The sequence below is a fragment of the Lemur catta genome, chromosome 6 (assembly GCF_020740605.2).
Source record: "Lemur catta isolate mLemCat1 chromosome 6, mLemCat1.pri, whole genome shotgun sequence".
Classification (NCBI taxonomy): Eukaryota; Metazoa; Chordata; class Mammalia; order Primates; family Lemuridae; genus Lemur; species Lemur catta.
This window is the reverse complement of record NC_059133.1, coordinates 65,322,204-65,336,953: the sequence shown is the minus strand read 5'-3', so window position 1 is coordinate 65,336,953 and position 14,750 is coordinate 65,322,204. Positions and strand designations below refer to the sequence as shown.

Below are 14,750 nucleotides of genomic sequence, written 5' to 3'. Positions count from 1 at the left end.
CAATAGGCTATTGTGGAATCTTCCACATGTCCTCCCATAATTATATATCTGCTCTGATAGTATCCTTTACAGGAGTGCCACCGTATCTTTTCCATGACCCTTAAATATTCCCCAATGAACTCTTTTTTCTTTCTCTCCTTCAGAGGCAACAGCTTTCCTAGGAGTAAGTAGAACAACAAGAGTTGGAATAGCCACAGGTGAGTGCTGCTAGGCTATGACCTGTAATCCCTAATTACTCCTTCCAACAGTTTTCTGAAAATGTCTATATTATTTATGTATAGTATATTAAGAAAATTCATAAATTCATTGTATTGCCTCCTTATTTTCTGAGCTTATGAGGGCCTTCACTACACCGTCTTGAAGTCAAACTGACAGATAAACTGGTGATATGGAGACAAATTTCCTGTCTTCCCTCCAATGAAAAGGCCATGACAGTTGAGAACTGTCTCAGTAAAACTGCTGTGGAAAGAAATGTTGCATGGGACAAATACAGATTACTTTCAGCACTTCAAGTCTCAGAGCAATAGTTTGCTGCTACATGGAGAATTGAGATTCCTATTTAAATAAAGTGGAGGACAATAAGCCAAGATGGTAGACTAGAGGCAGCCCACGTACCATCATTACGCTTAAACCTGGATGGAGCAAACGCCTGCAACCCTGACACCTGTGGCCACTACCTAGATAGCCTCACCAAACAACCACTCCGACCACTGTGGGGAGATGTGGGCAGAGCAGTCTCCTGTAATGCCTGTCTCCGTGGAGAGGGTCTCACCCAGTTCCCTACCCAAGCATCCAGCAGTCACCTAGGGACCAACCTATCACTCCACATGAAGATCCTCCAGTACTGGCCCAGATCCTGTGACCTACCCAGGCACTGGCCAAGGTCATGCCATCCACCTCTGTGGAGAGGGACTTGCACAGCCCCCTGCCTGAGCTTCCAACAGTGGCCTGGGGACCAATACACCAATCCAAACGAATATCCTCCAGCACTGGCTTGGACTGTGACAACCACAGGGGATCGAGATGACAGGAGAAAAGCTGTGCTATAGACTCTCATTATAGCCACCCCTCTCCCACTGTGTCAGTCCTCCAGAGTAGGACACAAAAGCATTATCTAGGAACCTTTCCTCCTTCTCATAAGGTAGGAGAGTTCCCAGCAAAGAACAGGTGCACTGCAAACCTGTCTGTCCTGAACTGAGAGAAGAGATTTCAGATGAGAAGAAACCAGCAAAAGAACTCTGGCAACATAAAAAAAACAAGTTAGTTTGAAACCCTAAGAGGATCACAATAGATCTGTAGCAGTGGACCCCAACCAAAAGGAAATTATCAAAATGTCAGAAGTGGAATTAAGAATATGCATGGCAAACATGAATGGAATTAAAGAAATAGTTGAAAACCAGTGCAAGCCCTCCTCAAAATGTTTCGGGACATGATTGAAGAAAATGAAAAACTCACTAAAGATACAGACAGCATATGGCTGGGTGCAGTGGCTCATGCCTGTAATCCTAGCACTTTGGGAGGCTGAGGCATGAGAATTGTTTGAGCTCAGGAGTTTGAGACCAGCCTGAGCAAGAGTGAAACACACCTTTACTAAAAATAGAAAAATTAGCCAGGTGTTGTGGTGTGCACCTGTAGTCCCAGCTACTCAGAAGGCTGAAGCAAGAGGATTGCTTGAGCTGAGGAGTTTGAGGTTGCAGTGAACTATGATGACAGCACTGTACTGTACCAGGGTAACAGAGTGAGACTCTGTGTAAAAAAAATAAACAAAAATAAATAAGATATAGACAACATAAAAAAGGATATAACAGAACTTAAACAAATGAGTCATTTAAAGTATTCCAAAATACAACAGAAAGCTCCAACAACAGGCTAGACCTAACAGAAGAAAGAATCTCAGAGCTTGAAAACAAGGCTATAGAAATAACCCAGGCAGTCAAAGATGCAGAAAAAAGAATAAAGAAGAATGAACAATCAGAGAAATACGTGAAGTGAGCCAATATACAAATTATAGGTATCCTAGGGAGAGAAGAAGAAAAAGCAAAAACAATGGAAAGCCTATTTAAGGTAATTATTGAGGAGAACTTCCCTGGTATCACCAGAGATTCAAATACCCAGATACAAGTTAGTCAACAAACACTGGGAAGATTCATAGCAAACAGGACATTCCCAAGACACAGTCATCAACCTAGCCAAAGTCAAAATGAGGGAGAAAATTCCACAAGCTGCAAGATGAAAGCAATAACTAACCTACAAAGGAAAATCCATCAGACTAACAGCACACTTCTCAGTGGAGACCTTATAAGCTAGAAAGGATGGGGGCCCCATTTTTAATATTCTTAAACAGAATAACTGCCAGCCAAGATTTTGTGTCTTATAAAACCAAGTTTCATAAATGATGGAGAAATAAAGGCTTTTCCAGACAAGCAAACAATAAGGGAATTTGGCACTATTAGACATGCCCTACAGGAACTGCTCAAATGTGTATTATACATGAAAAATACAATAGATACCATCAATGTAAAAATACCCCAAAGTTATAGGTCATAGCTCATGTAAAACAATAGCACAAGAGGGAAAACAAAACAATAAGGTATCATTCAACATAGTGAACAGAGCAGTATCTCAAATATTAATACTAACACTAAATGTGAATAGTCTGAATACCCCACTCAAAAGACACAGACTGGCTGAATGAATGAAAAAACACAACCCAAGTATTTGCTGTCTCCAAAAACACATCTAAACCACAAGGACTCACACAGACTAAAGGTAAAGGGATGAAAAAAATATTCCATGCAAATGGAAACCCGAAGCAAGCATGTGTAGCCATTCTCATACCAGATAAAACAGAGTTTAAATAAACAATTTTATATAAAAAAAGATAAAGGTGATCATTGTATAATGGTAAAGGGAGCAATTCAACAAGAAGACATAACAGTCTTAAATATACATGCACTTAACATAGGAGCTCCCAGTTTCATAAAGCAAATTCTTCTAGATCTAAGCAAAGAAATGAACATTAGCATCTTAATTGCTGGGGACCTCAACACTCCACTGAAATAAGCAGACAGATTATTGAAGCAAAAAATGTATGAAGACTGAAATAGGACTTAAGAACAAATGGACCTAACAGACATTTACAGAACATTCTACCCCAAAACTACTCAATATACATTTTTCTCATCAGCATGTGAGACATTTTCCAAAATTGTTCATATCTTCAGCCACAAAACAAGTCTCAGCAAATTCAACAAAAATGAAATCATACCGTGTATTTTCTCAGACCACAGTGGGATAAAACTAGAAATCAATTCCAAGAGGAACTCTCAAAACTACACAAAGTCATGGAAATTAAGTAACTTGCTGCTGAATGATCTTGGGTCAATGATGAAATTAAGATGGAAATCAAAAGATTCTTCAAATTAAATGACAAGCATACACAAGAGTTCAAAATCTATGGGACGCAGAAAAAGCAGTCCTAAGGAGAAAATTCATAGACTTACATGCTTACCTCAAAAAGACATCACAAATTAACCATCTAATATTATATCTCAAGGAACTAGAAAAAGAACAAACCAAACCCAAAGCCAGCAGAAGAAAAGAAATAAAGCCCAAAGCAGAACTAAATGAAATAGAAACCAAAATAATGAAAATGATAATAATAATACCAAGGATCACTGAAACAAAATGTTGGTTCTGAACAGATAAACAAAATTGATGGACCACTAGCCATATTAACAAGAAATAGAAAATAAAGGACTCAGATAACCTTATTTAGAAATAAAAAAGGAGACATTACAAATGATACCATAGAAATACGAAATATCATCTATGAATTCTATGAAAACCTCTACACAATCTAGGAAACTTAGAGGAAATGGGCAAATTCCTAGAAACACACAACCTCCCAAGCCTGAATAATGAAGAAATAGAAATCTTGAGCAGATGACTAATGAGCAGCAAGATTGAAGCAGTAATAATAATAATAAAAAATCTCCCAACAAATAAAAGCACCAGACTAGGTGGATTCACAGCTGGATTCTACCAGACCTGCAAAAAAGAACTGGTGCCTGTCCTACAAAAACTATTCTATAACATTGAGAAGTAAGGAAGGAATCCTCCATAACTCATTCTATGAAGACAGTATCACTCTGACACAAAAGCCAAGAAAGGATACAACAAAGAGAAAATTATAGTCCAATATCCCTTATGAACATAGATGTGAAATCCTCAACAAAATACTAGCAAACCAAATTCAACAGCATATCAAAAAGATAATCTATCATAAGCAAGTGTGTTTCATCTGAGGAATGCAAGAATGTTTTAACATATGCAAATCAATAAATGGGATTCATTACACAAATAGAAATAAAAACAAAGATTATATGATCATCTTATAGATGGAGAAAAAGCATTCAATAAAATCCAGCATCCCTTCATGATAAAAACCCTCCAAAAGCTAGTCATAGAAGGAACATACCTCAAAATTATAAAAACCCAGAGTTGATATCATACTGAATGGGGAAAAGTTGAATGCATTCTCCCTAAGATCTAGAACAGGACAAGGGTGTCCACTGTCACCACTACTATTCAACATAGTATTGAAAGTCCTAGCCAGAGCAATCAGGCAAAAGAAATAAATAAAGGTTATTCAAATCTAGACAAAGGAGGTCAAACTATCTCTCATTGACGATCTGATCTTGGACCCAGAAAACCCTGAAGAATCTACCGAAAGACTTCTGGAATTGATAAATTCAGCAAAATCTCAGGGTACAAAAATCATTATACACAAATCAGTAGAGTTTCTATATATTAATAACAGTCAAGCTGAGATTCAAATAAAGGAACCAATACAATCACAATAGCTACAAAGAAAACAAATACCTAGAAACATACTTAACCAAGGAGGTGAAAGATCTCTACAGGAAGAACTACAAAAAACACTGATGAAAGAAATTGCAGAGGACACAAACAAATAAAAAAAACATTCCTTGCTCATGGATTGGTAAAATCAACATTGTTGAAATGTCCATACTGCCCAATGTGATTTACAGATTCAATGCACCATCAAAATAGCAGCGTTATATTTTACAGATCTAGGAAAAGTAACCTGAAGCTTCATTGGGAACTAAAAAAGAGCCTAAATAGCCAAAGCACTCTTATGCATAAAGGATAATTTTAGAGGCATCCCATTACCTGACTTCAAATTATACTACAAAGGTATAAGTAACCAAAACAGCATGATACTGGTATAAAAGTAGAGACATAGACCAATGGGAGAGAATATAGACCCCAGAGATAATAATATATACTGGGGAAAGGAAGCTATATTCAGTCAATGGTGCTGGCAAAATTGGATAGCCAAATGCAGAAAAATGAAACAGGACCCCTATCTCTCACTATGTACAAAAATTAATTCAAGGTGGATTAAAGACTTAATTGTAAGGCATGCAACCATAAAAATTCTAGAGGAAAACATAGGAAAAACTCTTCTGGACATTGGGCTAAGCAAAGAATTCATGACTAAGACCCCACAAGCAAAATAACAACAAAAATAAATAAATAAATAGGACTTCATTAAATTAAAAGCCTCCTGCATAGCAAAGAAAATAATCAATAGAGTAAATAGACACCCTATAGAAAGGAAGAAAATATTTACAAACTATACATCTGACAAAGCTCTAATGTCCATAATCTACAAAGGATTCAAACAACTCAGCAAGAAAAAAATAAGCAACCCCATCAAAAAGTGGGCAAAATGCATGAACACAATTTTTTCAAAAGTAGACAAATGGCCAACGTATGAAAAAATGCTCAACATCACTAATCATCAAGGAAATGCAAATTAAAACTTCAGTGAAATACCACCTTACTCCTATCACAATGGCCATTATTAAAAAGTCAAAAACCAATAGATTCTGGTGCGGATGCAAAGAGAAAGGAATGCTTATACACTGTTGGTAGGACTGAAAATTAGTACAACATCTATGGAAAGCAGTATGGATATTCCTTAAAGAAATAAATGTAGACCTACCATTCAATCCAGCAATCTCACTGCTGGGTATTTACCCAAAGAAAAATAAGTCCTTTTATCAAAAAGATACCTCCATTTGAATGTTTATCACAGCACAATTTACAATTGCAACAATATGGAATCAAGCTAAGTGCCCATCAATTCTTGAGTGGATAAAGAAAATGTGGTATACATACACCATGGAATACTACTCAGCCAGAAAAAGGAATGAAATACTGTCATTTTCAGCAACTTGGATGGAACTGGAGAACATTGTCCTAAGTGAAGTATCTCAGGACTGGAAAACCAAACACCGTATGTTCTTACTAATAAGTAGGAGCTAAACAATGGGTACACATGAGCACAAAGTGATATAAAGGACTTGAGAAACCAAGAAAGGGGGGTGTGGTATAAAAACTAACCATTGGGTACAGTGAACACTATTCTGGTGATGGGCATACCACAAGCCCTGACTTAAGCATCACATAGGTATCTATGTAACAATAAGAGTTGTACCCCCTTCATTAATATTTTGAAATTAAAAAACTAAGTATACAAGAAGTTGAACTGCTGACCACCCCATCCCTTTTTTGTTGTTAGGTACTGCTGGTGTAGTCTCTGGAAAAACTCTGGAGCCTAGCATTTACAACACAGGTAAGACTGGAAATACATGCCAAATCTGGACATTGGCCCCATGGTTGATACACCCTGAAACAGCATGGTATGTACTTTCCCACACCCTAGTCTTTACTCCTTCCTTTTTTTCTCTCTCTCAGAGGTCACAACTTTCACGGGAGGAAACAGGACCACGCAAGCAGAACTTCCAGGAGGTGAGCTTTTTTACTGTGAGGTTTTGAGGCTTTTGTCAAATCTCTGTGTGGGTGGATACAGTAAACACAAGAGTGTGAAGGTGGGCCAAGGAAAGGGGCCTGGGTTTCCTCTCGGAACACAGCTGGCCAGAGCCACAAGCCTGGGTGTGTGTAGGAATTCCATGGCCTCACGTGTCTCATCCATCTGGATTTCCAGGGGCCCAGGCTTGCAGAGCTGGCTGTCGTATAGCAGGGATGAGAGGAACCCGCTGGCCAGGCCCTGTCTATCAGAGCCCTGATCCTTTTATACAATTTGCCTTTTTCTCACAGTGCTTACTAACACCTATCACGCTGACTTATTTATTAAGTTTACTGTTCACTGTTGGCCTCCAGCTGCTAGTACTGCAGAAGCAGCATTAGGGGGGAAATCTTTGAACATTATGCCCACTAATATATCCCAAGGGCCTAAAACAATATTACACAGAAGAGATGCTTAATAGATATTAATAGAATGGTGAAATGTATTAATTTAAAGCTTTTTATGAAAGGTCTTCTAGTGGTTCACGGCCTTACTCCTACTTCCAATACTGACTGAGGAGGTAGTGTTATGTTGATCTCTTTCTTTTTCTTGTTTTAGGTACTATGGGAGAATTCTCTAGGACAACCATTATATCTGGAAGTTCCCACACAGGTAGGTTAATAAGCAAGAAATCTCCATGTTTAACCTCATAATATAGTTAGTAGACCTGCTCTAATGAAATATCAGTATAATTTTTTTACCAATATCCCAAATCCTGAGACTTTCATCATTAATAATTTTCCTGCCTCAGAGGCCACAACATTAACAGAAGACAGCAGCACTCCTGGAGCTGGGTCCAGCCCAGGTGAGAATGAACAGCTCAAGGTGTTTCCTACAGAGTTGTTTGCATTTATTTTCAGTATTTGCTTACACTGAATAAGCTCTGGAAAAGTTCTCAATACCAGCATCTAGCCTCACAGTTGTAATTTTCTAAAGATGGACAGTTGTACAGTCAGTATGAGATTTCTCCTGTGGTGCCATGTGCATCACTCAGGTGTTGGGGAAGCCAAGATATATTATATTTCTATATAGAAGAGAAAACTGTGAGAATCCTGGAAGCAGGCCTATTCCACATGAGGGTTTTCTTACTCAAAAAAGCAATAATGATATTAAATATATTCCCGTGTTCTTGGCACATCAATTATTTTTCTGATTTTTATTCCACAGTAGAGACCACTGCAGCACCAGGAGGCCAAGCAACTGGGAGTGTGACAGGTAAACCTGGGGTAAAGCCACTTTGCTTCCCTGTCTTGGAGTTGGTGGAATTTCAGGGGAAATCAGGAAAAGTTCAACTTGGAAACATTACTATTTTAATCGCTTTGTTAATGACGTGGGTCGTAGGAAAGGCATATGAGCCTCACCTCACCAGGAAGCAGTGAAAGGGCCCTTTGATACAACAAAGATACACCCAGATTCCTTCTAGAGGCAGGACCTTCAGGAGACAAACATGAGTCACTGTGATGACCTCAGGCCCTTTGTGTTTCAGCCACCACTGGGGTAGCCCCTGGCACAACTGTTGGCCCTGGCAGTTCCAACACAGGTGAGTCAATAGGGTGGCAGAGAATCTTCCAGGAGTCTATCTGTGATGAGATTTCTCGTCCACTGTTATTCTATGTAGGAGAACTTCTATATCTTTTCCATGGTCCTTAAATATTTTCCAGTCATCTCCATCCCATTTTCCTCTCCCTCAGAGGCCATAACTTCTGTAGGAGAACGTGGAACAAGAGTTGGAATAATCCCAGGTTACCTCTGTTCAGGCACTAACTGTACTTTCTAATAACTTCCCAAGAGTCTTGCATGAAATATATCAAAACTCTTTGAATTTCCCAGATTTGGCATATTAGGCAAAAATTTAGCAGATTTTCAATATTTGACATCAAGAAATACAGTTCAGACTCTTCAGCTTTTCCTCCTTATGTCTTGTGCCTTGTGTCTAAGGATGCTTCATCAGAGCGTCATGGGGCACATTCCCTGACAGTTATATAGGTAATTTGGCACCAAACTTATATCCTTGTAACTAAACCCTAAAAAGGAGGGTCAGTTGTGGAGGATGTTCCTCTGTAAACTCACTGAGGGAATGGTATATTCCATGGAAAATAATATGGAATAAGTCTTAAAACTAGAAAGTCCATAGATGTAAATTCACTGGTGTATTTTTTTTTTTCCTTTAAGAGACTATTAACATTTCATGTCATTGACTACATGACCACAATCTCTTCTTATTTCAGGTACTACTGAGGGAATCTCTGACAAAACTCTGGAACCTGGAAGTGCCAACACAGGTCAGGAATTCTGAACATGGCCCCTGGGACAATACAGCCTATGGGAGCCCCAGAATGTCCTGCCCAGTCTTATATCTTCCTTTTTTTTCCTCTCTCAGTGGCTACCACTATCTCAGAAGACAGGGGGATAAATATTCATGCAGGATTGCCAGGAAGTGAGCTTTTCAGTCTGAGGCTTGGGGGGGCTCTCATCATCTTTCTATTTGGGTTGCTACAATGAACAGATACTATGAAGGAGTGTGAGTTAGGGATCTTCATTTTCTCCTGGGCCATATTGTGTTGAATCAACCTGGGCAGTTATTTTGCTTAGGAATTCCATGACTTCAGATGTCTTAGCCAGGCTATTCCTCAGTGTCCTTGCTTACGGAGACATTTTTTTTTCTGGTAAAAATTATGAGAGCATATTGCATATATTCCAGCCCCCAGTACTTCCAAATTTCCAATCCTCCTTACCTGGTTGACCTTTCCCCCAATAGCATTCCACTTTCTATCATTCTTCTTGTTTACTTATGCATGATGTATACTGTTTATTCTCCATATCCTCTCACTGGAAAGCTTCATGAGGGCAGTTGATTATGAAAATGCCCCAGATTGTATCAAAAGCTTCACTTAGAGATAAAACCATACTTTATTCCTCCCTTAAGCACCTCTAGTACACTAGGGGGATATGTCTCTGGAAGGGAAACAGATAAGGGTGATTTTAAAGGCTTCTTCTCTCCTCACCTCACACTGAAAGGAAAACCCAGGAGCAACACATCCATCCCAGGTTGGCCTGGGAAACGAAATGCTAGGAAGTTGTTCATTCCATTCCCTACAGAGAGTATCCTCAGGAAAGGGCTTCCAGTGGCTTAGGGCCATATTGATGCTTACAAGATTAACTGGGGAGGTAATGAATGCTTTATTGCTCCATTTACTTCTTTTCATTTTAGGTATCACAGGAGAATTTTCTGGGACAACCATTATATCTCTTGTGGGGCTGCTATGATAAAATAAGACCCCAGTATCTCTTCCCAGTATTCCAAGTTCTCTAACTTCATCATTTTCCTATTTCTTCCCTCAGAGGCCACAACTTCCACAGAAGAGACTAGTACTGCTGGAACTGGATTCAAAACTGGTGAGAAGAGACAGCTCATGATTTAGGGTCATCGGGATTAGGACTTTCTAAGCTTTTCTTGAGAGAGTTTGCATTCTAATTTAGGGACATTGCAAGTGAATCAAAATACATTTATGATTAGAGAAAAAATCTTTTTGAAAATCTATTAATTCTTGAATTGAGCTTCACTGCTCCAAGTCTGATGATGGGATTTTTCCATTGTCGTTATAACACCAGCATTTTAGCTGGAATCTAGAAAGTTTTCTGTATGTATGTGTGAAATAGAAAAAAGCACCATGGAACCAGGACACACGCATGTATGTGGGTATATGTATAAAAATTTGCTTGTTTGATGTTTTCCTCTACATCTAAAGTTTTCAGCACATTTAAATCTCCCCACTCTGCTTTTTTCTGTTCATAGCAGGCATCACTGCAGGGCCAGGGAACCAAGCAGGTGAGCACTGGTGAAATGCATCTATTAGTAGTTTCCCTCTCATCAAATCCCAGGCAGAAGTACCTAAAGTTGGGAACATCGTCTCTGCATTTGCTTTGGTTATGAATTGTTGAAAGCAGGCAAATACATCAAGTTCATCATCTACCATGTGCTCAGAGAAAGATTTCTGTTATGACAAATAAATAAACAACACACACATTATATCCCTTTTTAGACTCAGATACTCCTTTGACTTAGGGAGTCACCATGATCACCTCAGTCCCTTTGTGTTCCAGGCACCTCCAGGGTAGCCCCTGGCACGACAGTCGCCCCTGGAAGTTTCAGTACAGGTGAGTCTGCAGTCTGGCGGACTTGTATACATTCATTCTACAATGGCCTGTATTCCCTTTTGGTGCTTCTATGCAGAAGCACCACCATTTCCTTCCAAACCCCCTGAAACTTTTCATTTTGTGCCTTTCTTCTCTCAGCAGCTACAGCTTCTCCTGGAGAAAGTGGAACGACGGAAGTTGAAACCACTACGGGTAAGCCCTGACAGACCACTGCCGACCGAGGCAAAGTTGCCTGAACTGTATCTAGTATTTGAACTTCCAGTGAAGAGCATTTTCTAAACAAAAACTACTGAATAGCCAGGATTTTACCTAATAACTAAAGGTCAGACACTGAAACTCTTTTCCTTCCTTTCCTCTGCTTCAAGGAGGCTTCACCATGGAGCTGAGGCACTGAAAATCAGTTAGGTGATTGGGAGAGAAACATCTTTATTTCTTTCATCAATATCTAAAAGAAGTAACTGAGTTATTGACACTTTTGTCATTAAATTTTCTGTGGGATAGCAACGGTGCATGGGAGACGTATAAAGATTAAGTCCTGATTCTAGAAGCCTCTGAAAAGACCTTGTTGGCATATTCAGAAAACACATGGTTCCCTCACCCCCATCCTAGGCCATTTCCTTATCATGCATAAAGAATTGACATTTTGATTTCTGTTACTCTGTGATCCAAGTTCAGTATTGTAGCCACTGGCAAAATTTTTGCACATGAAAACTCTAATATCTAGATACGCTCATTACTATTATTTATCATTTGAGTTCCTTACTATATGAATTTTTATTAAGAAGTTTACATATCTTATTCCAATCAGGGACGACCTAAGGTCCAATTAAGAATCATGAGTTAAAAAGTTTTTATCCCCAGTTTTTAAACAATTAAATGTGTGTTGAAACTATATATCAATTTACAGTCAGAAGGGCTTTTTTTCTGACTTAATAGTAGGTGACAAGACATTTTCTTTTTTTTTTTTTTTTTTTTTTTTTTTTGAGACAGAGTCTCACTTTGTTGCCCGGGCTAGAGTGAGTGCCATGGCATCAGCCTAGCTCACAGCAACCTCAAACTCCTGGGCTTAAGCGATCCTACTGCCTCAGCCTCCCGAGTAGCTGGGACTACAGGCATGAGCCACCATGCCCGGCTAATTTTTTTGTATATATATATTTTTAGTTGGCCAGATAATTTCTTTCTATTTTTAGTAGAGACGGGGTCTCACTCTTGCTCAGGCTGGTCTCGAACTCCTGACCTCGAGCGATCCACCCGCCTCGGCCTCCCAGAGCTAGGATTACAGGCGTGAGCCACCGCGCCCGGCCTAGACATTTTCAATTGTGCTTATTTCATGTAGCAACATCACCTTAGATCTTTTTTTCTTAATATTCACTTTGGTTTTCTTTCCTTTAAGAAACCACAACTTTCCTAGGAGGAAGTGGCACCACTGGAGCAGAAATAAAATCAGGTGCAGATTTGGGGGTTTTCATTATTTATTGTTGTAGTTTGATTCCAGGTTGATAGATTTGTTAGATTTTTTAATGAGCTTTTTATTTTGGAATAATTTTAAATTATAGAACATCTGCAAAGATAATGTAGAGAATCCCTTTAATGTGGAATAGTGTTTTTTTATTTCCTTTTGAGGCTATAATATTTCAAGGGAATCAGGATTTCTTTTTATATTTGGATTTTGAACTACTTGGGCCCAAGTTTCCCAAAGGCTTTTCTTTCTCAGGGATTTAACCTCAGGGTTCTAGGTCTCTGGAGAAGAGAGTTACAATACTTCAGGCTCTGAAATGGTTTTCCCTTTGAAAAGAGCTTGATCTGCATAACATCACAGCACTGACTTCTGTTCAGCATAGAAATCATATTTTAGTTCAAAGATAAAAATTCAAAATGTACTTTTTTCCCCCATTTTCTTTTCATTGGGGGCCACCACTGGAGCATTAGGAAGTAGGACAGGTAGACATGGGAAAAGTCTTTGATATGCCCTTCAACTTTGGCAAAAAATGAGGGCAGGGATATTGGCCACTGCATTAACTTTGACCTCACAGAGGCACATGGTAAACCTGCAAGATGTCTCTCCTCTTGTCAGTTATAGATCCAGGAAGTGTCTTTTGTTGCTTCAAAGTCATACATAGTCATGTTGTTGGCCACATTCTTCTAAGGATTACAAAAGCATCAGCATATTGATCTTTCTCTTTTTCCCCTACCCAGGCACTGCTGGAGTGCCCTCAGGTACACTAGTCACACCCGGAAGCTCCAGCTCAGGTAAATCAGCAAGCTGGGAAAGCTCACTGCTTGGGAAGGACTGCTCAATAAGTTGTCTCCCTGGGTGATATTACCATACTTTTCTCAGATTCTTAAAAAATTTGCCCTCACTACTATTATTTCTACTCTTTCTCAGAGGCCACAACTTTCTTGGGAACCACTGAAGCAGTAACAGTCCTAGGTAAAAATGGGACGTCTGTGAATTCCTTCTAACAATTCAAATTGATTGAAATAGAGTGATTTCTGCCCTGTGGAAATCTTTGAGTCCCCAAATCCTTACATTTCCATACGGCAGAATATTTTCTGTCTTGTTTCTTCTTCAGAAGCCAAGACCACTGCCCCAGAGAGCCAAGTCTCTGGCCGTCAAACAGGTGAGCATGATGAATATCTCTCTGATACTTACCAATATACAGAATTCGAAGACTTCTAATGTGAGAGTTTAGCCTTTGCCTTTTGGGGGGTGCAGGGGAGGAAATCTATTTGTGGAAAGTTGTATAAGGAACCCTGGAAGAGGCCTTCTATGATTTAAAATAAATATATAATGTTTTTCTTCTTAGCCCTTGTTTTAATGTAAAGGAAATGACTTATCAGGCCCTTCCTCTTTGTAATTCCAGAAACCAGTGGAGTAGTCTCTGGCATAACTGTTGCACCTGGAAGTTCCACCCCAGGTAAGTGAATATTTTCAAAGGCCATCATCCCTTGTTTAACCTCAAAGAGGAATATGTGTCCCCAAACATACTTTCCACTTGCTTCATTGCCTCTTCCAGAGGCCAAAGTTTCCTTAGAAACCATCAGAGCTGCTGTAATGAAATCAGTGAGGACTAGGAATCCAGATGTTAGCATGGCCATTGATGCCATCATGAGTTTGCCTCTGGATCTCAAAGACTGTCATACAGAAAGGGCAGGTCCCTCTAGCCAATACCCCAGCCCAGCCATGCCTACTGACACACACCACAGCAGCTGGTTTCTGGACCAGCCTTTTCCAGTGCCTGGCCTTGTGATGTAGATTTGTAGAGAGGGTGGGAGGAGTAGTAATCCTCTAGAAGATTAACCCACACAGAATCAACAGGAGTTAACACTGGGCCAGAATGTTCTGTCTCAGATAAACAGATAAATAAAATGAACTCAGAAATGGTTTGCTTCTCATTTGACTTTTCATCTTGAGCTTTAAATATTAAATTGCGTAGTGATTGCCTCAGTGATTGATTAAAGGTCAAAACATACTCAGAATCTGTTACCTACTTTCAATGATCAGGAACCACCTCTGGAGCATCAGACAATCAAATCACTGGAAGTAAAACAGGTAAATTCCTTTGTCTCCCATTTGAGGGTTTTCCATTATATTTGCTAAGTAAGCCTGTTAGAGATAGGCTCCTTGGAGCGAAAAGGCTTCATTTGTTTTGTTCATTGATCCCTAGTACTAAACAGGGCTCAATTAATA

The 14,750-nt window shown here is 39.3% G+C and overlaps 1 protein-coding gene and 1 long non-coding RNA gene across 2 annotated transcripts in view; both read left to right on the top strand.

Annotated features, from left to right (window-relative positions):
- MUC19 (mucin 19, oligomeric) overlaps positions 1-14,750 on the top strand; it is a 146,959-nt gene that overhangs the window by 114,527 nt on the left and 17,682 nt on the right. The window contains 17 exon segments of the mRNA XM_045555171.1: positions 144-197; positions 6,614-6,667; positions 6,790-6,843; positions 7,460-7,513; positions 8,388-8,441; positions 8,593-8,667; positions 9,130-9,183; positions 10,244-10,297; positions 10,698-10,730; positions 11,006-11,059; positions 11,198-11,251; positions 12,453-12,504; positions 12,966-13,000; positions 13,256-13,309; positions 13,446-13,503; positions 13,901-13,977; positions 14,565-14,612. Coding sequence (XP_045411127.1) covers positions 144-197; positions 6,614-6,667; positions 6,790-6,843; positions 7,460-7,513; positions 8,388-8,441; positions 8,593-8,667; positions 9,130-9,183; positions 10,244-10,297; positions 10,698-10,730; positions 11,006-11,059; positions 11,198-11,251; positions 12,453-12,504; positions 12,966-13,000; positions 13,256-13,309; positions 13,446-13,503; positions 13,901-13,977; positions 14,565-14,612 — 918 coding nt within the window.
- Positions 182-6,840, top strand: LOC123639853. The gene is made up of 3 exons (XR_006735820.1): positions 182-197; positions 6,614-6,667; positions 6,790-6,840. It is a non-coding gene; the product is annotated as an uncharacterized LOC123639853 (long non-coding RNA).